Raw genomic sequence first — 24,186 nt, 5'->3', positions numbered from 1 at the left:
TGGCAGGTGGGATTTTCTGGGTCCAGTTGCAGCCTCCCTCTCCAGTATGAAGAAGCATAGGGGAGAAATTTGCTTCATCCCCGTCCCCCCAGAGCTCAGATGCCAGAACTTGCCTTGAAGGCCAGCTTGGCATGGGGTGCTCTCGGTCCCCAGGACTAACTATTCTGTCCTGGGGTCCTTTGGCCAGCTGTCTGTCCAGATTCCCAGGCATGCCATTACAAGAGGAGCAGTAGTTCTGTTATGTGGGATTTTCTGGTTCCAGTTGCAGCCTGCCTCTCCAGGATGAAGAAGCATAATGGAGGAGTTTGCCTCTTCCCCATCCCCTCAGAGCTCAGTTGTCACACATGGCCTTGAATCCCAACTTGACGTGAGTGACTCTCGGTCCACAGAACTAACTGGTCAGTCCAGGGGCCTTTGGCAAGCTGTCTGTCCAGATTCCCAGCCATTCCAGTAGAAGAGGAGCAGTAGTCCTGGAATGTGGGATTTTCTGGAACTCGTTGCAGCCTCCCTGTCCAGTATGAAGAAGCATAGGGGAGGAGTTTGCCTCTTTCCCGTCCGTCATGGCCCAGATGCCAGACCTGGCCTTGAAGGCCAGCTTGGCATGGGGGCTCTCCCTCCCTAGGACGAACTGGTCAGTCCTGGGGGTTTTGGCTAGCTGTCTGTCTAGATTCCCAGGCATGCCAGTAGAAGAGGAGCAGTAGTCCTGGCATGTAGGATTTCTGGGTCTAGCGGCAGCCTCCTTATCCAATATGAAGAAGCATAGTGGAGGAGTTTGCTTCTTCCCCATCACCCCCAGAGCTCAGATGCCGGACCTTGCCTTGAAGGTAATTTTGGCGTGTGGGGCTCTCAGTTACCAGGACTGACTGGTCTGTCCTGGGGGCCTTTTGCCAGCTGTCTGTCCAGATTCCCAACCATGCCAGAGAAGTGGAGCAGTAGTCCTGGCATGTGGGATTTTCTGGGTCCAGCTGCATCTTTCGTCTCCAGTTTGAAAAAGCTTGGGGTTGGAATTTCCATCCTCCCCCCTCCCCAAGAGCCTAGTTGCCTAACCTGGCCCTGAAAACCAGATTAGCATGGGGGATCTCGGTCTCCTGGACTAGTAGTTGTTCAGCCCAGGAGGACATTGGCCAGTTGTCTGCCCAGGATCCCAGCAATACCTGTAGGAGAGGAACAGTAATCCTGGCATGTGGGATTTTCTGGGTCCAGCTCAGCCTCCCTCCCCAGTATGAAGAAGCACAGGGGAGGAGTTTGCCCCTTCCTCATCCCCGCAGAGCTGAGATGCCAGACCTGGCCTTGAAGGCCGGCTTGGTGTGGGGGGCTCTCGGTACCCAGGACTAACGGGACAGTCCTGGGGCCTTTGTCCAGCTGTCTGTCCAGATTCCCAGCGATGCCAGTAGAAGAGGAGCAGTAGTCTTGGCATGTGGATTATTCTGTGTCCAGCTGCACCCTTCCTCACATGTTTGAAAAAGCATGGGGTTGGAGTTTCCCTCCTCCCCCCTTCCCCCAGAGCCTAGAATCCCTACGTGACGCTTAAGACCAGTTTGGCATGGGGGGATCTCGGTCTCCTGGACTAGTATTTGGTCAGCCCAGGAGGCCATTGGCCAGCTGTCTGCCCAGTATCCGAGCCATATCTTTAGGAGAGGAACAGCAATCCTGGCATGTGGGATTTTCTGGGGCCAGCTACATCCTCCCTTTCCAGTATGAAGAAGCATAGGGGAGGAGTTTGCCTCTTCCCCATCCCACCAGTGTTCAGATGCCATACCTGGCCTTGTAGGCCAGCTTTGCGTGGGGAGCTCTCGTCCCCAGGACTAACTGCTCAGTCCTGGGGGTCTTTGGCCAGCTGTCTGTCCAGATTCCCAGCCTTGCCAGTAGAAGAGGAGCAGTAGTCCGGGCATATGCGGTTTTCTTCGTGAAGCTGCAGCCTCCCTATCTAGTATGAAGAAGTATAGGGGAGGGGTTTGCCTCTTCTCCGTCCCCCCTGTTCTCAGATGCCAGACCTGGCCTTGAGGCCAGCTTGGCGTGGGGGCTCTCGGTTCCTAGGTCTAACTGTAAGTCCTATAGGCATTTGGCCAGCTGTCTGTCCAGATTCCCAGCCATGCCAGTACAAGAGGAGCAGTAGTCCTGGCATGTGGGATTTTCTGGGTCCAGGTGCAGCCTGCCTCTCCAGTATGAAGAAACATAATGGAGGAGTTTGCCTCTTTCCCATACCCTCAAAGCTCAGATGTCAGACATGGGCTTGAAGCCCACCTTGGCGTTGGGGGCTCTCGGTACCCAGAACTAGCAGGTCAGTTCTGAGGGCCTTTGGCAAGCTGTCAGTCAAGATTCCCAGCCAGGCCAGTAGAAGGTAGCAGTAGTCCTGACATGTGGAATTTTCTGTGTCCAGCTGCAGCCTACCCCCCCAGTTTAAAAAAGCATGGGGTTGGAGTTTCCATCCTCTCCACTCCCCCAGAGCCCAGATGCCCTACCTGGCCCTTAAGAGCAGTTTGGCATGGGGGGATTTCGGTCTCCTGGACTAGTATTTGGTCATCCCAGGAGGCCATTGGTCAGCTGTCTGCCCAGTATCCCAGCCATACCTGTAGGAGAGGAACAGTATTCCTGGCAAGTTGGATTTTCTGGGTCCAGTTGCAGCCTCCCTGTCCAGTATGAAGAAGCATAGGGGAGAAGTTTGCCTCATCCCCATTCCCCCAGAGCTCATATTCCAGACGTGGCCTTGAAGGCCAGCTTGGCATGGGGTGCTCTCGGTCCCCAGGAATAACTGGTCAGTCCTGGGGTCCTTTGGCCTACTGTCTGTCCAGATTCCCAGCCATGCCAGTATAATTGGAGCAGAAGTTCTGTCATGTGGGATTTTCTGGTTCCAGTTGCAGCCTGCCTCTCCAGTAAGAAGCATAATGGAGGAGTTTGCCTCTTCCCCATCTCCTCAGAGCTCAGTTGTCACACATGGCCTTGAAGCCCACCTTGACGTGAGTGACTCTCGGTCCCCAGAAATAACTGGTCAGTCCAGTGGCCTTTGGCAAGCTGTCTGTCCAGATTCCCAGCCATTCCAGTAGAAGAGGAGCAGTAGTCCTAGAATGTGGGATTTTCTGGGACCCGTTGCAGCCTCCCTGTCCAGTATGAAAAAGCATAGGGGAGGAGTTTGCCTCTTCCCCGTCCCCCCATGGCCCAGATGCCAGACCTGGCCTTGAAAGCCAGACTGGCGTGGGGGGCTCTCGGTGCCCAGGACTAACAGGTAATTTCTGGGGTCCTTTGGCCAGCTGTCTGTCCAGAATATCAGCCATGCCAGAAGAGGAGCAGTAGTCCTGGAATATGGGATTTTCTGGGACCCGTTGCAGCCTTCCTGTCCAGTATGAAGAAGCATATGGGAGGAGTTTGCCTCTTCCCCGTCCCCCAATGGCCCAGATGCCAGACCTGGCCTTGAAGGCCAGCTTGGCGTGGGGGCTCTCGGTGCCCAGGGCTAACTCTTCAGTCCTGGGTGCCTTTGGCCAGCTGTCTGTCCAGACTCCCAGTCATGCCAGTAGAAAAGGAGCAGTAGTCCAGGCACGTGGGATTTTCTTGGTCCAGTTTCAGCCTCCCTCTCCAGTATGAGGAAGCATAGAGGAGGAGTTTACCTCTTCCCCGTCCCCCCAGAGCTCATATGTCAGACCTGGCCTTGAAGGCCACCTTGGCATGGGGGGCTCTAGGTCCCCAAGACTAACTGTTCAGTCCTGGTGTCCTTTGATCAGATGTCTGTCCAGATTCCCAGCCGTGCCAGTAGAAGAGGAGCAGTAGTCCTGGCATCTGGGATTTTCTGTTTCCAGATGCAGCCTTGCTCTCCAGTTTGAAAAAGCATGGGGTTGGAGTATCCCTCCTCCCCCTCCCCCCGAACCCAGTTGCCCAACCATGCCCTGATGACCAGTTAGGCATGGGAGTTCCAGGTTTCCTGGAATAGTAGTTGGTCAGCCCAGGAGGCCATTGGCCAGCTGTCTGCCCAGTATCCCAGCAATATCTGTAGGAGAGGAACAGTAGCCTTGGCATGTGGGAATTTCTGGGTACAGCTACAGCCTTCCTCTCCAGTTTGTAAAAGCAAGGGGTTGGAGTTTCCCTCCTCCACTTCCCCCCAGAGCCCAGTTGCTGAACCTGGCCTTTAAGACCAGTTTGGCATGGGTGGATCTCGGTCTCCTGGACTAGTAGTTGGTCAGCCCAGGAGGCCATTGGCCTGCTGTCTGCCCAGAATCCCAGCCATACCTGTAGAAGAGGAACAGTAATCCTGGTATGTGAGATTCTCTGAGTCCAGCTTCATCCTCCCTCTCCCGTATGAAAAAGCATAGTGGAGGAGTTTGCCTCTTCCCCATGCCCCCAGAGCTCAGATGCCAGACCTGGCCTTGAAGGCCAGCTTCGGATGGGGGCTCTCCGTCCCTAGGACTAACTGGTCAGTCCTGGGGATTTTGGCCAGCTGTCTGACCAGATTCCCAGGCATGCCATTAGTAGAGGAGCAGTAGTCCTGGCATGTAGGATTTCTGGGTCTAGTGGCAGCCTCCTTATCCAATATGAAGAAACATAGGGGAGGACTTTGCTTCTTCCCCATCCCCCCCAGAGCTCAGATGCCAGACTTTGCCTTGAAGTTATTTTGGCGAGTGGGGCTCTCAGTCACCAGGACTGATTGGTCAGTCCTGGGGGCCTTTTCCCAGCTGTCTGTCCAGATTCCCAGCCATGCCAGAGAAGTGGAGCAGTAGTCCTGGCATGTGGGATTTTCTGGGTCCAACTGCAGCTTTTTTCTCCAGTTTGAAAAAGCATGGGGTTGGAGTTTCCATCCTCCCCCCTCCCCAAGAGCCTAGTTGCCTAACTTGGCCCTGAAAACCAGTTTAGCATGGGGGGATCTCGGTCTCCTGGACTAGTAGTTGTTCAGCCCAGGAGGACATTGGCCAGTTGTCTGCCCAGGATCCCAGCAATACCTGTAGGACAGTAATCCTGGCATGTGGGATTTTCTGGAGAAGTAGTTGGACAAACAAGGAGGTCATTGGCCAACTGTCTGACCAGTATCTCAGCCATACCTATAGGAGAGGTACAGGAATCCTGGATGTGGGATTTTATGGGTCCAGCTGCAGCCTCCCTCCCCACTATGAAGAAGCACAGGGGAGGAGTTTGCCCCTTCCTCATACCCACAGAGCTCAGATGCCAGACCTGGCCTTGAAAGCCTGCTTGGCGTGGGGGGGCTCTCGGTCCCCATGACTAACGAGTCAGTCCTGGTGGCCTTTGGCCAGCTGTCTGTCCAGATTCCCAGCGATGCCAATAGAAGAGGAGCAGTAGTCCTGGCATGTGGATTATTCTGTGTCCAGGGATCTCGGTCATCTGGAGAAGTAGTTGGACAGACAAGGACGTCATTGGCCAACTGTCTGACCAGTATCTCAGCCATACCTATAGGAGAGGAACAGGAATCCTGGCATGTGGGATTTTATGGGTCCAGCTGCAGCCTCCCTCTCCAGTATGAGGAAGCATAACGGAGGAGGTTGCCTCTTCCCCATACCCCAAGAGCCCAGATGCCAGACTTGGCCTTGAAGGCCAGCTTGGCGTGGGGGGCTCTCTGTTCCAGGACTAACTGGTCAGTCTTGGGGGCTTTTGGCCAGAAGTCTGTAAAGATTCCCAGCCTTGCCAGTAGAAATGTAGCAGTAGTCCTGGCATGTGGGATTTTCTTGAACCAGGTGCAGCCTCCCTCTCATGTATGAAGAAGCATAAGGGAGGAGTTTGCCTCTTCCTCATCCACACAGAGCTCAGATGCCAAACATGGCCTTGAAGTCCAGCTTGGTGTGGGGGGCTCTCGGTCCCCAGGACTAACACCTCAGTCCTGGGGACTTTGGACAGCTCTCTGTCCAGATTCCCAGCCATGTCAGTAGAAGAGGAGCAGTAGTCTTGGCATGTGGATTTTTCTGGGTCCAGCTACAGCCTTCCTCACCATTTTGAAAAAGCATGGGGTTGGAGTTGCACTCCTTGCCCCTTCCCAAGAGCCCAGTTTCCCAACCGGCCCTAAAGACCAGTTTGGCATGGGGGATATCTCGGTCTCCTGGACTAGTAGTTGGTCAGCCCAGGAGGCCATTGGCCAGCTGTCTGCCCAGTATCCCAGCCATACCTATGGGAAAAGAACAGTAATCCTGGCATGTGGGATTTTCTTGGTCGAGCTGTAGCCTCCCTGTCCAGTATGAAGAATCATAGGGGAGAAATTTGCCTCTTCCCCATCCCTCCAAAGCTCAGATGCTAGACTTGACCTTGAAGGCCAGCTTGGCGTGGGGGGCTCTCGGTCCCCAGGAATAAGTGTCAGTCCTGGAGGCCTTAGGCCCTCTGTCTGTCCAGATTCCCAGCCATGTCAGTAGAAGCGGAGCAGTAGTTCTGGCATGAGGGATTTTATGGGTCCAGCTGCAACCTCCCTCTCCAGTATGAAGAAGCATAGGGGAGGAGTTTGCCTCTTTCCCATTCTCCCAGAGCTCAGGTGCCTGACCTTGCCTTGAAGGCCAGCTTGGCGTGGTGGACTCTCTGTCCCTAGGACTAACTTGTCAGCCCTGGGGGCCTTTGGTCAGCTGTCTGTCAAGATTCCCAGCCATGCGAATAGAAGAGGAGCAAAACTCCTGGCATTTGGGATTTTCTGGGTCCAGTTGCAGCCTTCCTTTCCAGTTTGAAAAAGCATGGGGTTGGAGTTTCCATCCTCCTCCCTCCCCACAAAGCCCAGTTGCCCAACCTGTCCTGAACACCAGTTTGGCATGGGGGTATCTCGGTCTCCAGGAATACTAGTTGGTAAGCCCAGAAGGACATTGGCCAGCTCTCTGCCCAGAATCCCAGCCATGCCTGTAGGAGAGGAACAGTAATCCTGGCATGTGGGATTTTTGGGTCCACCCTCAGCCTCCCTCTCCAGTATGAAGAAGTATAGGGGAGGAGTTTGCCTCTTCCATTCCCCGCAGTTCTTAGATGCCAGACCTGTCCTTGAAGGCCAGCTTAGCTTGGGAGGCCCTCGGTCCCCAGGACTAACTGGTCAGTCCTAGGGACTTTTGGCCAGCTGTCTGTTCCGATTCCCAGCCATGCCATTAGAAGAGGAGCAATAGTCCTGGCATGTGGGATTTTCTGGGTCCAGCTGCAGGTTTCCTCTCCAGTCTTGGAAAAGCATGGGGTTGGAGTTTCCCTCCTCCCCCTCCCCCCATGACCAGTTGCCCATCCTGGCCCTGCATACTAGTTTGGTATGGGGGAACTCGGTCTCTTGGTCTAGTAGTTGGTCAGCCCAGGAAGTCATTGGGCAGTATCCCAGTATCCCAGACATGCCAGTAGAAGAGGAGAAATAGTCCTGGCATGTGGGATTTTCTGGTCCAGCTGCAGCTTTCCTCTCAACTTTTGGAAAAGCATGGGGTTGGAGTTTCCGTCCTCCCCCTGCCCCCTGCCCAGTTTCCCATCCTGGTCCTGAAAACCAGTTTGGCATGGGGGGATCTCGTTCTCCTAGAGAAGTATTTTGTCAGCCCAAGAGGCCATTGGCTACCTGTCTGCCCAATTTCACAGCTATACCTGTAGGACAGGAACAGTAATCCTGGCATGTGGTATTTTCTGGGTCCAGCTGCAGCCTCCCTGTCCAGTATGAAGAAGCATAGGGGAGGAGTTTGCATTTTCTCCATCACACCAGAGCTCAGATGCCACACCTGGCCTTGATGGCCAGCTTGGCGTGGGGGCTGAAGGACACAGGAGTAACTGGTCAGTCGTGGGGGCCTTTGGACAGATGTCTGTCCAGATTCCCAGGCATGTCAGTAGAAGAGGAGCACTAGTCCTGGCATGTAGGATTTTTGTGTACAGCTGCAGCCTCCCTCTCCAGTATGAAGAAGCATAGGGAGGAGTTTGCCACTTCCCCTACCCCAGACCTCTGATGCCAGACCTTGCCTTGAAGGCCAGCTTGGCATGGTGGGCTCTTGGTCCCCAGGACAAACTGGAGAGTCTTGGGGACCTTTGGCCAGCTGTCTCTCCAGATTCCTAGCCATGCCAGTAGAAGAGGAGCAGCAGTCCTGGCATGTGGAATTTCTGGGTCCAGTTGCAGCTTCCCATTCTAGTATGAAGAAGCATATGGGTGGAGTTTTCCTCTTCCCCCTCCCCCCATGGCTCAGATGTCAGACCGGGACTTGAAGGCCAGCTTGGCGTGGTGGGCTCTCAGTCCCCAGGACAAACTATTCAGTCCTGGGGGCCTTTGGCCAGCTGTCTCTCCAGATTCCCAGCCATGCCAGTAGAAGAGGAGCAGTAGTCCTGGCATGTAGGATATTCTGGGTCCAGCTACACCCTTCCTCTCCAGTTTGAAAAAGCATTGGATTGGATTTTCCCTCCTCCCCAAGAGCCAAGTTGCCCAAGCTGGCGCTGAAAACCAGTTTGGTATGGGGGGATATCGGTCTCATGGACTAGTAGTTGGTCAGCCCAGGAGGCCATTGGCCAGTTGTATGCCCAGTATTCCAACCATACCTGTAGGAGAGGAACAGTAATCCTGGCATGTGAGATTTTCTGGGTCCAGTTTCAGCCTCCATATCCACTATGAAGAAGCATAGGGGAGGAGTTTGCCTCTTCCTCATCCCCACAGAGCTCAGATGCCAGAACTGGCCTTGAAGGCCGGCGTGGCGTGGGTGGGCTCTTGGTCCACAGAACTAAAGGGTCAGTTCTGGGGTCCTTTGGCCAGCTGTCTGTCCAGATTCCCAGCGATGCCAGTAGAAGAGAAGCAATAGTCCCGGCATGTGGGATATTCTGGGTCCAGCTGCATCCTTCCTCTCCTGTTTGAATAATCATGGGGTTGGAGTTTCCCTCCTCCCCCCTTTCCCCAGAGCCCAGAATTCCTACCTAGCGCTTAAGAGCAATTTGGCATGGGGGGATCTCTGTCTCCTGGACAAGTAGTTGTTCCGCCTAGGAGGCCATAGGCCCTCTGTCTCTCCAGTTTCACAGCCATGCCAGTAGAAGAGGAACAGTAGTCCTGGCATATGGGAATTTCTGAGTCCAGCTGCAGCCTCTCTCTCCAGTATGAAGAAGCACAGGGGAGGAGTTTGCCTCTTCCCCATCCCCCCAGAGCTCAGATGCCAGACCTGGCTTGAAAGGCCAGCTTTGCGTGGGGGTCTCTCGGTCCCCAGGACTAAATGTTATCTCCTGGGGGCCTAGCATGTGCGATTTTCTTGGTCCAGCTGCAGCCTACCTCGCCCGTATGAAGAATTATAGGGGAGCATTTTGTCTCATCCACGTCCCCATAATGCTCAGATGCCAGACCTGGCCTTGAAGGCCACCTTGGCGTGGGGGGCTTTTGGGTCCCCAAGACTAACTGGTCCGTCCTGGGGGCCTTTGGCCAGCTGTCTGTATAGATTCCTAGCCATTCCATTAGAAGAGAAGCAGTAGTCCTGGCATGTGGGATTTTCTGGGTCAAGCTACAGCCTTTTTCTCCAGTTTATAAAAGCACGGGGTTGGAGTTTCCCTCCTCCCCCCTCCCCCCAGAGCCCATTTGCCACACATGGCCCTAAGACCAGCTTGGCGTGGGGTGCTCTCTGTTCCCAGGACTAACTGATCAGTCCTGGGGGCCTTTGTCTAGCTCTCTGCTCAGTATCTCTGCCATGCCAGTAGAAGATGAGCAGTAGTGCTGCCATGTGGGATTTTCTGGGTCCAGCTGCAGCCTTCCTCTCCAGTTTGAAAAAGCATGGGGTTGGAGATTCCTCTTTCCCCCTCCCCCAGAGACCAGTTGCCCAACGGAGCCCTGAATATCAGTTTTGCATGGGGTACCTCGGTCTCCTGGACTAGTAGTTGGTCAGCCCAGGAGGCCCTTGGCCAGCTGTCTGCCGAGAATCCCCGCCATACCTGTAGGAAAGGAACAGTAATCCTGGCATGTGGAATTTCTTCAGCCTCCCTCTTCAGTATGAAGAAGCATAGGGGAGGAGTTTGCCTCTTCCCCATCTTCCCAGAGCTCAGATGCCAGACCTGTCCTTGAAGGCCAGCTTGGCGTGGGGGCTCTGGGTCCCCAGGACTAACTGGTCACACCTGGCGGCCTTTGGTCAGCTGTCTGTCCAGATTCCCAGCCAGGAGCAGTACTCCTGGCATTTGGGATTTTCTGGGTCCAGCTGCAGCTTTCCTCTGCAGTTTGAAAAAGCATGGGGTTCGAGTTTCCCTCCTCTTCCGTCCCCGCAAAGCCCAGTTTCCCAACCTGGCCCTGAAGACCTGTTTGGCATGGGGGGATTTAGGTCTTCTGGAGTAGTAGTTGTTCAGACATGGAGGCCATTGGCCAACTCTCTGACCAGTATTTCAGCCATACCTGTAGTAGAGGAACAGTAATCATGGCATGTGGGATTTTCAGGGTCCAGCTTCAGCCTCCCTCTTCAGTATGAAGAAGCATAGGGGAGGAGTTTGCCTCTTCCCCATACCCCAAGAGCTATGTGCCAAACCTGGCCTTGAAGGCCAGCTTGGCATGGGGGGCTCTCGGTCCCAGGACTAACTTGTCAGTCTTGGTGGCCTTTGGCCAGGAATCTGTCAAGATTCCCAGCCTTGCTAGTAGAAGTTTAGCAGTAGTCCTGGCATGGGGGATTTTCTGGGTCCAGCTGCAGCCTCCTCTCCAGTTTGAAAAAGCATGTGGTTGGAGTTTCCCTCCTCCCCCCATCCCCCAGAGCCCAGTTGCCCAACCTGGCCCTGAAGACCAGTTTCGCATGGGGGGATCTTGGTCTCCTGGACTAAGAGTTGGTCAGCCCAGGAGGTCATTGGCCAGCTGTCTGCCCAGTATCCCAGCCATACCTGTAGGAGAGGAACAGTAATCCTGGCATGTGGGATTTTCTGGGTCCAGCTACAGCCTCCCTCTCCAGTATGAAGAAACATAGGGGAGGAGTTTGCCTTTTCCCCATCCCACCAGTGTTCAGATGCCATACCTGGCCTTGTAGGCCAGCTTTGCGTGGGGAGATTTCAGTCCCCAGGACTAACTGCTTAGTCCTGGGGGCCTTTGGCCAGCTGTGTGTCCAGATTTCCAGCCATGCCAGTAGAAGAGGAGCAGTAGTCGTGGCATGTGGTGTTTTCTTGTTCCAGCTGCAGCCTCCCTATCTAGTAAAGTAATAAAGGGGAGGAGTTTGCGTCTTCTCCATCCCCCAAGTTCTCAGATGCCTGACCTGGCGTTCAAGGCCAGCTTGGCATGGAGGCTCTCGGTTCCTAGGTCTAATTGGTCAGTCCTGTAGGCCTTTGGCCAGCTGTCTGTCCAGATTCCCAGCCATGCCAGTAGAAGAGGAGCAGTAGTCCTGGTATGTGGGATTTTCTGGATCCAGTTGAATCCTCCCTCTCCAGTATGAAGTAGCATAGGGGAGGAGTTGCTCTTCCCCGTCCCCCATTGCTCAGATACCAGACTTGGCCTTGAAGGCCAGCTTGGCGTGGGGGGTCTCTATCCCCAAGACTCACTGTTCAGTCCTGGGGGCCTTTGGACAGCTGTCTGTCCAGAAATACCGCCATGCCATAGAAGTGGAGCAGTAGTCCTGGCATGTGGGATTTTCTGGGTCAAGCTGCAGCTTCCCTCTCCAGTTTTGGAAAAGCATGGGGTTTGAACTTCCCTCTTCCCCTTTCCCCCCAGAGCCCAGTTTCCCAACCTGGCCCTGAAGACCAGTTTGGCATGGGGGAATCTCGGTCTTCTGGAGAAGTAGTTGGTCAGACAAGGAGGTCATTGGCCAACTTTCTGACCAGTATCTCAGCCATACCTATAGGAGAGGAACAGTAATCCTGGCACGTAGGATTTTCTGGATCCAGATGCAGCCTCCCTCTCCAGTATGAAGAAGCATAGGGGAGGAGTTTGCCTCTTCCCCATACCCCAAGAGCCCAGATGCCAGACTTGGCCTTGAAGGCCAGCTTGGCATGAGGGGCTATCGGTCCCAGGACTAACTTGTCAGTCTTGGGGGCCTTTGGCCAGAAGCCTGTCAAGATTCCCAGCCTTGCCAGTAGAAGAGAAGCAGTAGTCCTGGCATGTGGGATTTTCTTGAACCAGGTGCAGCCTCCCTCTCGAGTATGAAGAAGCATAGGGGAGGAGTTTGCCTCTTCCTCATCCCCACAGAGCTCAGATGCCAAACCTGGCTTTGAAGGCCAGCTTGTTGTGGGGGCTCTCGGTCCCCAGGACTAACACCTCAGTCCTGGGGGCCTTAGGCCAGCTACCTCTCCAGATTCCCAGCCATGCCAGTAGAAGAGGAGCAGGAATCATGGCATGAGAATTTTTCTGGCTCCAGCTACAGCCTTCCTCTCCATTTTGAAAAAGCATGGGGTTTGAGTTTCCCTCCTCCCCCTTCCCCAAGAGGCAGTTGCCCAACCTGGCCCTGAAGACCAGTTTGGCATGGGGGGATCTCGGTCTCCTGGACTAGTAGTTGGTCAGCCCAGGATGCCATTGGCCAGCTGTCTGCCTAGTATCACAGCCATACCTGTGGGAGAGGAACAGTAATTCTGGCATGTGGGATTTTCTGGGTTGAGCTGTAGCCTCCCTCTCCAGTATGAAGAACCATAGGGTTGAAATTTACCTCTTCCCCATCCCCCCAAAGCTCAGATGCTAGACTTGGCCTTGAAGGCTAGCTTGGCGTGGGGGGCTCTCGGTCCCCAGGACTAAGTGGTCAGTCCTGTAGGCAATTGGCCCTCTATTTGTCCTGATTCCCAGCCATGCCAGTAGAAGATGAGCAGTAATTCTGGCATAAGAGATTTTCTGGGTCCAGCTGCAGCCTCCCTCTCCAGTATGAAGAAGCATAGGGGAGGAATTTTCCTCTTTCCCGTTCTCACAGAGCTCAGATGCCTGACCTGGACTTGAAGGCCAGCTTGGCGTGGAGGACTCTCTGTCGCTAGGACTAAGTTGTCAGTCTTGGGGGCCTTTGGTCTGCTCTCTGTCCAGATTCCCAGCCATGCGAATAGAAGATGAGCAGTACTCCTGCATTTGGGATTTTCTGGGTACAGCTACAGCCTTCCTCTCCAGTTTGAAAAAGCATGGGGTTGGAGTTTCCATCCTCCTCCCTCCCTACAAAGCCCAGTTGCCCAACCTGGTCTGAAGACTAGTTTGGCATGGGGGTATCTTGGTCTCCTGGAACACTATTTGGTAAGCTCAGGAGGACATTGGCCAACTGTCTGCCCAGTATCCCAGCCATACCTGTAGGAGAGGAACAGTAATCCTGGCATGTGGGATTTTTGGGTCCATCCTCAGCCTCCCTCTCCAGTATGAAGAAGCATAGGGGAGGAGTTTGCCTCTTCCTCATACCTCCAGACTTCAGATGCTAGACCTGGCTTTGAATGCCAGCTTGGCGTGGGAGGCTCTTTGTCCCCAGGACTATCTGTTCAGTCCTGGGGGCCTTTGGCCATCTGTCTGTTCAGATTCCCAGCCATGCCAGTAGAAAGAGCAGTAGTCCTGTCATTTGGGATTTTCTGGGTCCAGCTGCAGCCTCCCTCTCCGGTATGAAGAATCATAGGGGAGGATTTCGACTCTTCCATTCCCCCCAGTTCTCAGATGCCAGACCTGGTCTTGAAGGCCAGCGTAGCTTGGGGGGCTCTCGGTCACCAGGACTAACTGGTCAGTCCTGGGGGCTTTTGGCCAGCTGTCTGCCCAGTATTGCAGCCATGCCAGTAGAAGATGAGCAGTAGTGCTGCCATGTGGGATTTTCTGGGTCCAGCTGCAGCCTTCCTCTCCAGTTTGAAAAAGCATGGGGTTGGAGATTCCTCCTCCCCCCTCCCCCAGAGACCAGTTGCCCAACCGAGCCCTGAAGATCACTTTTGCATGGGGTACCTCGGTCTCCTGGACTAGTAGTTGGTCAGCCCAGGAGCCCTTGGCCAGCTGTCTGCCGAGAATCCCCGCCATACCTGTAGGAAAGGAACAGTAATCCTGGCATGTGGAATTTTCTGAGTCCACCTTCAGCCTCCCTCTTCAGTATGAAGAAGCATAGGGGAGGAGTTTGCCTCTTCCCCATCTTCCCAGAGCTCAGATGCCAGACCTGTCCTTGAAGGCCAGCTTGGCGTGGGGGGCTCCCGGTCCCCAGGAATAACTGGACAGTCCTGGGGGCCTTTGAAGGCCCGTTTTTAATCAAACTATTCCTTTTGATCTATTCCTGTCGACACATGAAATTGACTATTGGAGCCATGTTCCTAATATTGTGTCTCTTTCTTACAAATTTCCTTTTAACTTTAATCTTTGTCAGTGGCCATTTTTTTAGTGCCCACAAACATACGGAAAAGTGTAGAACAAAGAACATTCCTAGTTGAAACAATTTCTGAGCTTTTTTGTAATATTTTCCACAAAAATAAAAATAAACATAGAGCACAAATTTCTAGCACTGAGCGTTTTGTCTTCTTTTCTTCTTACTCCCAATCTTCTTTAAGTCATTGTTAATGCTTAATACCACTGATATAATATTTCTATGCCTTTTAAAAATGTTATTTCATTCATAACTTTGGTTTACAAAGCTACTGATAATCGAGTATTAGGCATATATTATTGCAACACCGACCTTACCAATACTGTCAATTTACCAACTTTGTTAACTCCTCTTACTACTGTTCCAAACTCCATCACCATAACTGCCATCTTAACCGTCACATTACTAAGTTCAATGGTGGTGTGATAGATGTCAGGTTTTCAGTGTTGTTCATAGATATACCACTGCCCCTATCAGCAATATAACTGATACCTTGTATTTTCATTTTTATCCTTTGGGGCCACACCCAGTAACCCTCAGGGCTTACTCCTGGCTATGTGCTCAGAAATTGCTCCTGGCTTGGGGGACCATATGGGACACCGGGGATTGATCTGAGGTCTGTTGGGTACTCCACGGGCAATGCAAATGTCCTACCACTGCACAATAACTACGGCCCCCTGTATATGTCTTTCATCTAATTTCATCAATATAACTTACAGTGCTAACCAGTTTGCAAAAATTGCATTATTTTATTGTTCCTTCCTTACAACTACACAGTATTCCACTGTGTATTTATTCAAAATCTTCATAGTCATTTCATCCATCGTTGATCCCCTAGGTTGATTTCATGTCTAATGTATTATACTAATTATATCAGTGCATAATGGTATACATATGTCTGATTAATTTATTTAGTACTCTTCAAAATATTTTGTTTTGTATTAAGTTTTTTCTAATTTACTTTTGGAGATGAAATGAATCATATATGATTTTATTTATTTTCTATTTTTAATTAGATAACCATGAGATATACAGCTTAAAAATAGAGAGTAGTTGTGTTTGAGTCATATAATGGTCCACCATCATCTATTCACCAGTGTTCATTTCCTGCACACACTTTCATAGTTTTTCTCTCATCACCTCACTTTCATCCTCAGTCTGCCTCTATGACAGACACATTTTTCTTTATCTTTTATCATTCGTTTTTTTAGGCACTTTGGTTTGCTGTCCTCTTACTAAAGTAATAGTATATATATCACTTTATTTCCTTTATTTTCCAGGAGTGAAAAATTTAAATTATTATTGTCATAGTTATTCCTTTTTTCCTTTTTTCCTTTCTTTTTGGTGTTTGCATCACACCCAGCAACCACTCCTGGCTCTACACTCAGTAATCGCTCCTGGCAGGCTCTGAGGACCATATGGGATGCCGGGATTTTAACTGATGACCTTTTGCATGAAAGGCAAACTCCTTACATCCATGCTATCTCAGCGTCCCCCTTTGTTTTTTTTTTTAAAGAAATTTCTCCCATCATTTCAATTGTTAAACATTATAATTCCTATACAATGTGGTTTTTATATCTTGCAGAGTACTGTGATCATTCTGTCTGTCCCTCTCCCGGTGATTCATTTCAGTCAGCATGATGCTTTCTATGTCTATCCATGTATATGCAAATTTCATCATTTTATATTTCTGAGCAGCTTTATAATTTTTCATTGTGTAAATGTACCATGGCTTCTGTATCCATTCATCTTTTAATTTATTTGTTTATTTTATTTGTTTATTTGTTTAGAGATTCTGTCTATAGTGAATAGGGCTACAACATAACATAACATAATATGACATAACATAACAAAAATATATCCCATAACATACATAACATAACATACATAATATAACATAACACAACATACATAACATACATAACATAACATAACATAACATACATAATATAACATAATATACATAAGTTAAGATAAGATAACATAACATAACATAACAAGATAACATAACACAACATACATAACATTACATAACATACATAATATAACATAACATAAAATAATATAACATAACATAACAACATAACATAACATACATAAGACATACATAATAGAACATAACATAACATACATGACATAACATACATAACATAACATATCATAGCATAGCATAACATAAAACATAAGATAACATAACACACAATCATAAGATTGCATATGCCTTTTATGCTCTATGGTGGGTTTTTTTTGGCTCCTATAATATATTCCCAGGGGCAGTATTTCTGGCTTGAATGAAAGCTCAAATTCTAGTGTATTTGAGGTAAGTCCTTATTGTTCTCAAAAATGAACCAGCCAACATTCCCACCAGCTATGAATTAGATTCTGTTTCTCCACACATTTGCACCAGCACTGGTTATTCTTGTTTTTGTTGTGTGCCAGTTTCTGTGATGTGAGATGATAGAGCATTGTTGCTTTCGTAAGCATCTGCCTGATGATTTATTATCTGGAACATTTTTCCATGTGCTTTTTAGTCATCTGTATTTAATCTTTAAGGAAATATCTATTAATCTTTTTATTTTGTTTTGCCCTCCCCCAGAGCCCTTGGGCAAGACTAGAGTCTGCCAGACCCCAGCAGTAGAGGCAACCCCAAGAACAAGCTGTGGGAGGAACCCACTCTATCATATGGCTTCCCTGCCATGGCGCACAAATATCTGACACTGAGCCAAGCAGATCAATGCCATGCCTTTATTCAGCTATGGGTGTCAGGGAAAGGGGTGTAGGGAAACTGGGTCAGGAAAGGACTAGGCGCTCCTAGTCATCCATGCTTTCCTCGTAATCGGAGTCTTCCTCCTCCACCTCCTCCTCTCGGCTCCGCTTCCCGGCCACTCTCTCCCTGCCCAGGGACCTGGCATAGGCCATCTTCTGGGCTCTCTTCTTGTATTCATCCACATCCTTGACGTACTTCTCTCGCAGACTAGCAGCCGAGTCCACGAAGTGATGGTATTCCTTCTTGCTGAGCCCGCGCCAGATGGCTCCGAGGCGACGGGACTCTTGCATCGGTGACAGGTTGGGGTGTTGGGCCCGGAGCTGGGGGCGGTACTCTTGGCAGAACAGAAGGAAAGATGACATCGGCTTCTTAGGAGCCTTGGTTTCCATCGAAGGGTCGTAGCTCCTCATCTCGCGGGCAAAGCGGCGTCCGTCTGCCCGGGCCAGGGCCTGGAAGCGGGCCTTCTCCCGGGGGGACAGCGCCTTCCACCGCCGGGCACAGTGCTTGGAGAAGTCCACGAAGCTGACCTCGGTGCCCCGGCGGCTCTTTGGCAGCTCCTCCCGGCAGGTTCGAACGAAGCAGGCGTACGGGTTCATCTTACCTTTTGGCTTCAGTATGGACCGGCGGCTTCGCCTGCCTCCCTGGCGCCGAGGCTGGGCTTGGCGGTTGCCCGGGAACCCTTTTTTGGCCGCCATTGCTCAGCTTGACCTCTCGCGGTGTTGAGTGCGGGCCTGCAACTGGCCTGTGGCCTGCGGTGGTTGCCCTGATGATGGCCGCAGCCGACCTCACAATGTGCGTTTGCGGAGTGGGGCATGGGGCTCAGCCGGTTGCCATGGTTCCTGCTGAAATTTTCCCCAGCAAATATGTCATGTCAAAGGGATCTAGAATGCATACCCGAGATTTGGGGAAGATGGCATTTGGTGGTGGCTTGACTCTATCAAGTGCTCTTCTAATAAAAATTCATACTGACTGTGAAATAGAAGAACATTATAACTCGTGTGTTTTTCTACAAAGAAGTCAAGTTTTACAATCTTCAGTATGAGTACCAATCTACTAAATTGTCTTATATTTCCTTTTTGCCCACTCTCTTCCCTCCTTTTTGGTTGTGATGTCCAGGTGAGGGGGAGACATTCATCTTTGGTTGTGACCATTACCTTATTTTGTGGTCAAATTGTGCTCAACAACCCTCCCCCAAATGCCTAGAGTATTTAATTGACTGGGACTCGACAAGATTCTGGCTCCTTAGTTGTGGTTCTTCTCTATGTTTTTGAGGGAAGTTTTATTCTTTACTTGTTGGTGTTCAAAAATGACATAGCTCGTTTGTCTTTACAATGAGATCAAGTTCACACTGAAAATTTCACTAGCTACTATGTCCTTCGAAAAATAAATAAAACATTTCTTTCACAGTAACATCGAGGCTGGTTTGTAATCAAACAAATCCTCTTGATCTATTCCTGTTGACAAATGAAATTGACTATTGGAGCCATGTTCCTAATATTGTCTCTCTTTCTTATATACTTCCTTTTAACTTTAATCTTTGTCAGTGGCTATTTTTTTCCAGTGCCTACAAACATAAGGAAAAGTGTAGAACAAAGAACATTCCTAGTTGAAACAATTTCTGAGCTCTTTTGTAAAATTTTCCACAAAAATAAAAATAAGCGTAGAGCCCAAATTTCTAGCACTGAGCATTTTGTCTTCTTTTTTTTATACTCCCAATCTTCTATAAGTCAGCTCTGGGGGCGTTTGGCCAGTTGTCTGTCCAGATTCCCAGCCATGCCAGTAGAAGAGGAGCAGTAGTCCAGGCATGTGGGATTTTCTGGGTCCAGTTGCAGCCTCCCTCTCCAGTATGAAGAAGCATAGAAGAGGAGTTTGCCTCTGCCCCGTCCCCCCAGAGCTCAGATGTCAGACCTGGCCTTGAAGGCCACCTTCGGAAGGGGGCTCTAGGTCCCCAGGACTAACTGTTCAGTCCTGGGGTCCTTTGGCCAGCTGTCTGTCCAGATTCCCAGCTGTGCCAGTAGAAGAGGAGCAGTAGTCCTGGCATCTGGGATTTTCTTTGTCCAGATGCAGATTTCCTCTCCAGTTTGAAAAAGCATGCGGTTGGAGTATCCCTCCTCACCCTCACCCAGAAACCAGTTGCCCAACCTTGCCCTGATGAGCAGTTTGGCATGGGGGTACACGGTCTCCTGGACTATCAGTTGGTCAGCCCAAGAGGCCATTGGCCAGCTGTCTGCCCAGTACCCCAGCCATACCTGTAGGAGAGGAACTGTAATCCTGGCATGTGGGATTTTTTGGGTCCAGCTGCAGCCTACCTCTCCAGTATAAAGAAGCATAGGGGAGAAGTTTGCCTCTTCCTCACCCCCACAGATCTCAGATGCCAGAACTGTTCTTGAAAGCCAGCTTGGCGTGGGGAGCTCTTAGTCCCCAGGACTAACTGGTCAGTCCTGGGGGCCTTTGGATAGCTGTCTGTCCAGATTCCCAGCCATTCCATTAGAAGAGGAGCAGTAGTCCTGGCATGTAGGAATTTCTGTGTCCAGATTCAGCCTCCCTCTGCAGTATGAAGAAGACTAGGGGTGGATTTTGCCTCTTCCACGTTCCCCCAGAGCTCAAATGCCAGACCTGGCCTAGAAGGCGAGCTTGGTGTGGGGTCCTTTCGGTCCCCAGGTCTAACTGGTCAGTCCTGGGGTCCTATGGCCAGCTGTTTGCCCAGGTAAAAACCATGCCAGTAGAAGAGGAGCAGTAGTCCTGGCATGTGGGTTTGAAGAAGCATAGGGAAGAAGTTTGCCTCTTCCTCATCCCCACAGAGTTCAGATTCCAGAACATGCCTTGAAGGCCAACCTGGCTTGGGGGGCTCTCGGTACCCAGGACTAACTGGTCAGTCCTGGGACTTTTGGCCAGCTGTCTGTCCAGATTCCCAGCCATGCTAGTAGAAAAGGAGCAGTAGTCCTGGCATGTGGGATTTTCTGGGACCAGCTGCAGCCTACCTCCCCAGTTTGAAAAAGCATGCGGTTGGATTTTCCATCCTCCCCACTCCCCAAGAGCCCAGATGCCCTACCTGGCACTTAAGACCAGTTTGGCATGGGGGATCTCGGTCTCCTGGACTAGTAGTTAGTCAGCCCAGGAGGTCATTGGCCAGCTGTCTGACCAGTATCCCAGCCATACCTGTAGGAGAGGAACAGTAATCCTAGCATGTGGGATTTTCTGGTTCCAGTTGCAGCCTGCCTCTCCAGTATGAAGAAGCATAATGGAGGAGTTTGCCTCTTCCCCATCCCCTCAGAGCTCAGATGTCAGACCTGGCCTTGAAGCCCACATTGGGGTGCGGGGCTCTCGGTCCCCAGGATGAAATGTTCAGTCCTGGGGGCCTTTGGCCAGCCCTCTGTCCAGAATCCCAGCCATGCCAGTAGAAGAGGAACAGTAGTCCTGGCATGTGGGATTTTCTGGGTCCAGCTGCAGCCTTCCCCTCCAGTGTGAAAAAGCATGGGGTTGGAGTTTCACTCTTCCCCCGTTCCCCCGGAGGCCAGATGCCCTACCTGGCTCTTAAGACCCAATTGGCATGGTGGGACCTCGGTCTCCTGAACTAGTAGTTGTTCAGCCCCGGAGGCCATTGGCCAGCTGTCTGACCAGTATCTAAACTGTATGTGTAGGAGAGGAATAGTAATCCTGGCATGTGGGAGTTTCTGCGTCCAGATGCAGCCTCCCTCTCCAGTATGAAGAAGCATAGGAGAGGAGTTTGCCTCTTCCCCAACCCCCAGAGCTCAGATGTCAGACATGGCCTTGAAGCCCACCTTGGCATTGGGGGCTCTCAGTCCCCAGAAATAACTGGTCAGTCCTGGGGACCTTTGGCAAGCTGTCTGTCCAGATTCCCAGCCATGCCAATACAAGAGGACCAGTAGTCCTGGCATGTGTTATTTTCTGAGTCCAGTTGCAGCCTGCCTCTCTAGTATGAAGAAGCATAATGGAGGAGTTTGCCTCTTCCCCATCACCTCAGAGCTCAGATGTCAGACATGGCCTTGAAGCCCACCTTGGCGCTGGGGGCTCTCGGTCCCCATAACTAAGTGGTCAGTCCTGGGGTCCTTTGGCCAGCTGTCTGTCCTGATTCTCAGCCATGCCAGTAGAAGAGGAGCAGTAATCCTCTAATGTGGGATTATCTGGGTCCCGTTGCAGCCTCCCTGTCCACTATGAAGAAGCATAGGGGAGGAGATTGCCTCTTCCCCATCCCCCCATGGCCCAGATGCCAGACATGGCCTTGAAGGCCAGCTTGGCGTGGGGGGCTCTCGGTCTCCGGGACTAACTTGTCAGTCCTGGGGGCCTTTCGAAAGCTGTCTGTCCAGATTCCCAGCTATACCAGTACAAGCGGAGCAGTAGTCCTGGCATGTGGGATTTTCTGTGTCCAGCTGCAGCCTCCCTCTCCAGGATGAAGAAGCATAGGGGATGAGTTTCCTCTTCCTTGTGCCTCCAGAGTTCAGATGCCAGAACTGGCATTGCCGGGCAGCTTGGCGTGGGGGGCTCTTGGTTCCCAGGACTAACTGGTCAGTCCTGGTGGCCTTTGGCCAGCTGTCTATCCAGATTCCCAGCCATGCCAGTAGAAGAGGAGCAGTATTCCTGGCATGTGGGATTTTCTGGGTCCAGTTGCAGCCTCCCTCTCCAGTATGATGAAGCATAGGGGAGGAGTTTGCCTCTTCCCCGTCCCTCCAGAGTTCAGATGCCAGACCTGGCATTCCAGGACAGCTTGGCATGGGGGGCTCTTGGTCCCCAGGACTAACTGGTCAGTCCTGAAGGCCTTTGCATAGCTGTCTGTCCAGATTCCCAGCCATTCCATTAGAAGAGGAGCAGTAGTCCTGGCATGTGGGATTTTCTGTTTCCAGATTCAGCCTACCTCTGCAGTATGAAGAAGCATAGGGGAGGATTTTGCCTCTTCCACGTTCCCCCAGAGCTCAAATGTCAGACCTGGCCTAGAAGGCGAGCTTGGCGTGGGGTACTTTTGGTCCCCACGACGAACTGGTCAGTCTTGGGGGCCTATGGCCAGCTGTCTGCCCAGATAAAAAGCCATGCCAGTAGAAGAGGAGCACTATACCTGGCATGTGGGATTTCCTAGGTCCAGCTGCATCCTCCTCTCCAGTACAAAGTAGCATAGAGGAGGAGTTTGCCTCTTCCTCATCCCCACAGAGCTCAGATTCCAGACCAGGCCTTGATGGCCAGCCTGGCTTGGGGGTCTCGCGGTCCCCAGGACTAACTGGTCAGTCCCGGGAGCCTTTGACCAGCTGTCTGTCCAGATTCCCAGCCATGCCAGTATAAGAGGAGCAGTATTCCTGGCATGTGGGATTTTCTGGGACTAGCTGCAGCGTACCTCCCCAGTTTGAAAAAGCATGGGGTTGGAGTTTCCATCCTCCCCACTCCCCAAGAGCCCAGATGCCCTACCTGGCCCTTAAGACCAGTTTGGAATGGGGGGATCTCAGTCTCCTGGAATAGTAGTTGGTCAGCCCAGGAGTCCATTGGCCAGCTGTCTGACCAGTATCCCAGCCATACCTTTAGGAGAGGAACAGTAATCCTAGTATGTGGGATTTTCTGGGTCCAGCTACAGCCTCCCTCTCAGTATGAATAAGCATAGGGGAGGAGTTTGCCTCTTCCCCATCCCCCATAGCTCAGATGCCAGACCTGGCCTTGAAAGCCAGCTTTGCGTGGGGGGCTCTCATTCCCCAGGACTAATTGGTCAGTCCTAGGGGCCTTTGGGTATCTCAGTCTCCCGGACTAGTAGTAGGTCATCCCAGGAGGCCATTGGCCAGCTGTCTGACCAGTAACCTAACCATACCTGTAGGACTAGAACAGTAATCCTGGTATGTGGGATTTTCTGGGTCCAGCTGCAGCCTCCATCAACAGTATGAAGAAGCATAGGGGAGGAGTTTGCCTCTTTCCCGTCCCCCCAGATCTCAGATGCCAGACCTGGCCTTGAAGGCCAGCATGGCGTGCGGGGCTCTTGTTCCCCAGGACTAACTGATAAGTCCTGGGGGCCTTTGGCCAGCTGTCTCTCCAGATTCCCAGCCATGCCAGTAGAAGAGGAGCAGTATTGCTGGCATGTGGGGTTTTCTGTGTCCTGCTGCAACCTTCCTCTCCAATTTGAAAAAGCATGGGGTTGGACTTTCCCTCCTTCCCCCTCCCCCCAGAGCCTAGATGCCATACCTGGCCCTTAAGACCAGTTTGACATTGGGGGTCTCGGTCTCCCGGACAAGTAGTTGGTCAGCCCTGGAGGCCATTGGCCAGCTGTCTGACCAGTAACCTAGCAATACCTGTAGGAATAGTACAGTAATCCTTGCATGTGGTACATTCTGGGTCCAGTTGCCTCTCCAGTATGACGAAGCATAATGGAGGAGTTTGCCTCTTCCCCATCCCCTCAGAGCTCAGTTGTGAAACATGGCCTTGAAGCCCACCTTGAGGTGAGTGACTCTCTGTCCCCAGAACTAACTGGTCAGTCCTGGGGGCCTTTGGCAAGCTGTCTGTCCAGATTCCTAGCCATTCCAGTAGAAGAGGAGCAGTATTCCTAGCATGTGTGATTATCTGGTACCCGTTGCAGCCTCCCTGTCCAGTATGAAGAAGCATAGGGGAGTTTGCTTCTTCCCCGTCCCCCCATGGCCCAGATGCCAGACATGGCCTTGAAGGCCAGCTTGGCGTGGGGGGCTCTCGGTGCCCAGGACTATCTGGCCAGTCCTGGGGGCCTTTGGCCAGCTGTCTGTCCAGATTCCCAGCCATGCCAGTAGAAGAGGAGCAGTATTCCAGGCATGTTGGATTTTCTGGGTCCAGTTGCAGCCTCCATCTCCAGTATGAAGAAGCATAGAGGAGGAGTTTGCCTTTTCCCCGTCCCCCCAGAGCTCAGATGACAGACCTGGCCTTGAAGGCCACCTTGGCATGGGGGGGCTCTAGCTCCCCAGGACTAATTGTTCAGTCCTGGGGTCCTTTGGCCAGCTGTCTGTCCAGATTCCCAGCCGTGCCAGTAGAATAGGAGCAGTAGTCCTGTCATGTGGGATTTTCTGGGTCCAGCTGCAGCCTACCTCTCTAGTATAAAGAAGCATAGGGGAGAAGTTTGCCTCTTCCTAATCCCCACAGATCTCAGATGCCAGAAATGGCCTTGAAAGCCAGCTTGGCATGGGGAGCTCTTGGTCCCCAGGACTAACTGGTCAGTCCTGGGGGCCTTTGGATAGCTGTCTCTCCAGATTCCCAGCCATTCCATTAGAAGAGGAGCAGTAGTCCTGGTATGTGGGATTTCCTGGGTCCAGCTGCATGCTCCTCTCGTGTATGAAG

The 24,186-nt window shown here is 51.7% G+C and overlaps 1 protein-coding gene across 1 annotated transcript; it reads right to left on the bottom strand.

The window, feature by feature from the left end:
* Positions 1–16,940: 16,940 nt before the first annotated feature.
* On the bottom strand, positions 16,941–17,591 carry LOC125998768 (high mobility group protein B3-like). The gene has a single exon (XM_049766835.1). It carries the CDS (start codon positions 17,589–17,591, stop codon positions 16,941–16,943), a length of 651 nt encoding a protein of 216 aa, XP_049622792.1.
* Between the last annotated feature and the right edge of the window lie 6,595 nt (positions 17,592–24,186).

The sequence above is a fragment of the Suncus etruscus genome, chromosome X (assembly GCF_024139225.1).
Source record: "Suncus etruscus isolate mSunEtr1 chromosome X, mSunEtr1.pri.cur, whole genome shotgun sequence".
Lineage (NCBI taxonomy): Eukaryota > Metazoa > Chordata > Mammalia > Eulipotyphla > Soricidae > Suncus > Suncus etruscus.
Note: the sequence above shows the minus strand (reverse complement) of the source record. Positions and strands in the feature narration are given on the sequence as shown.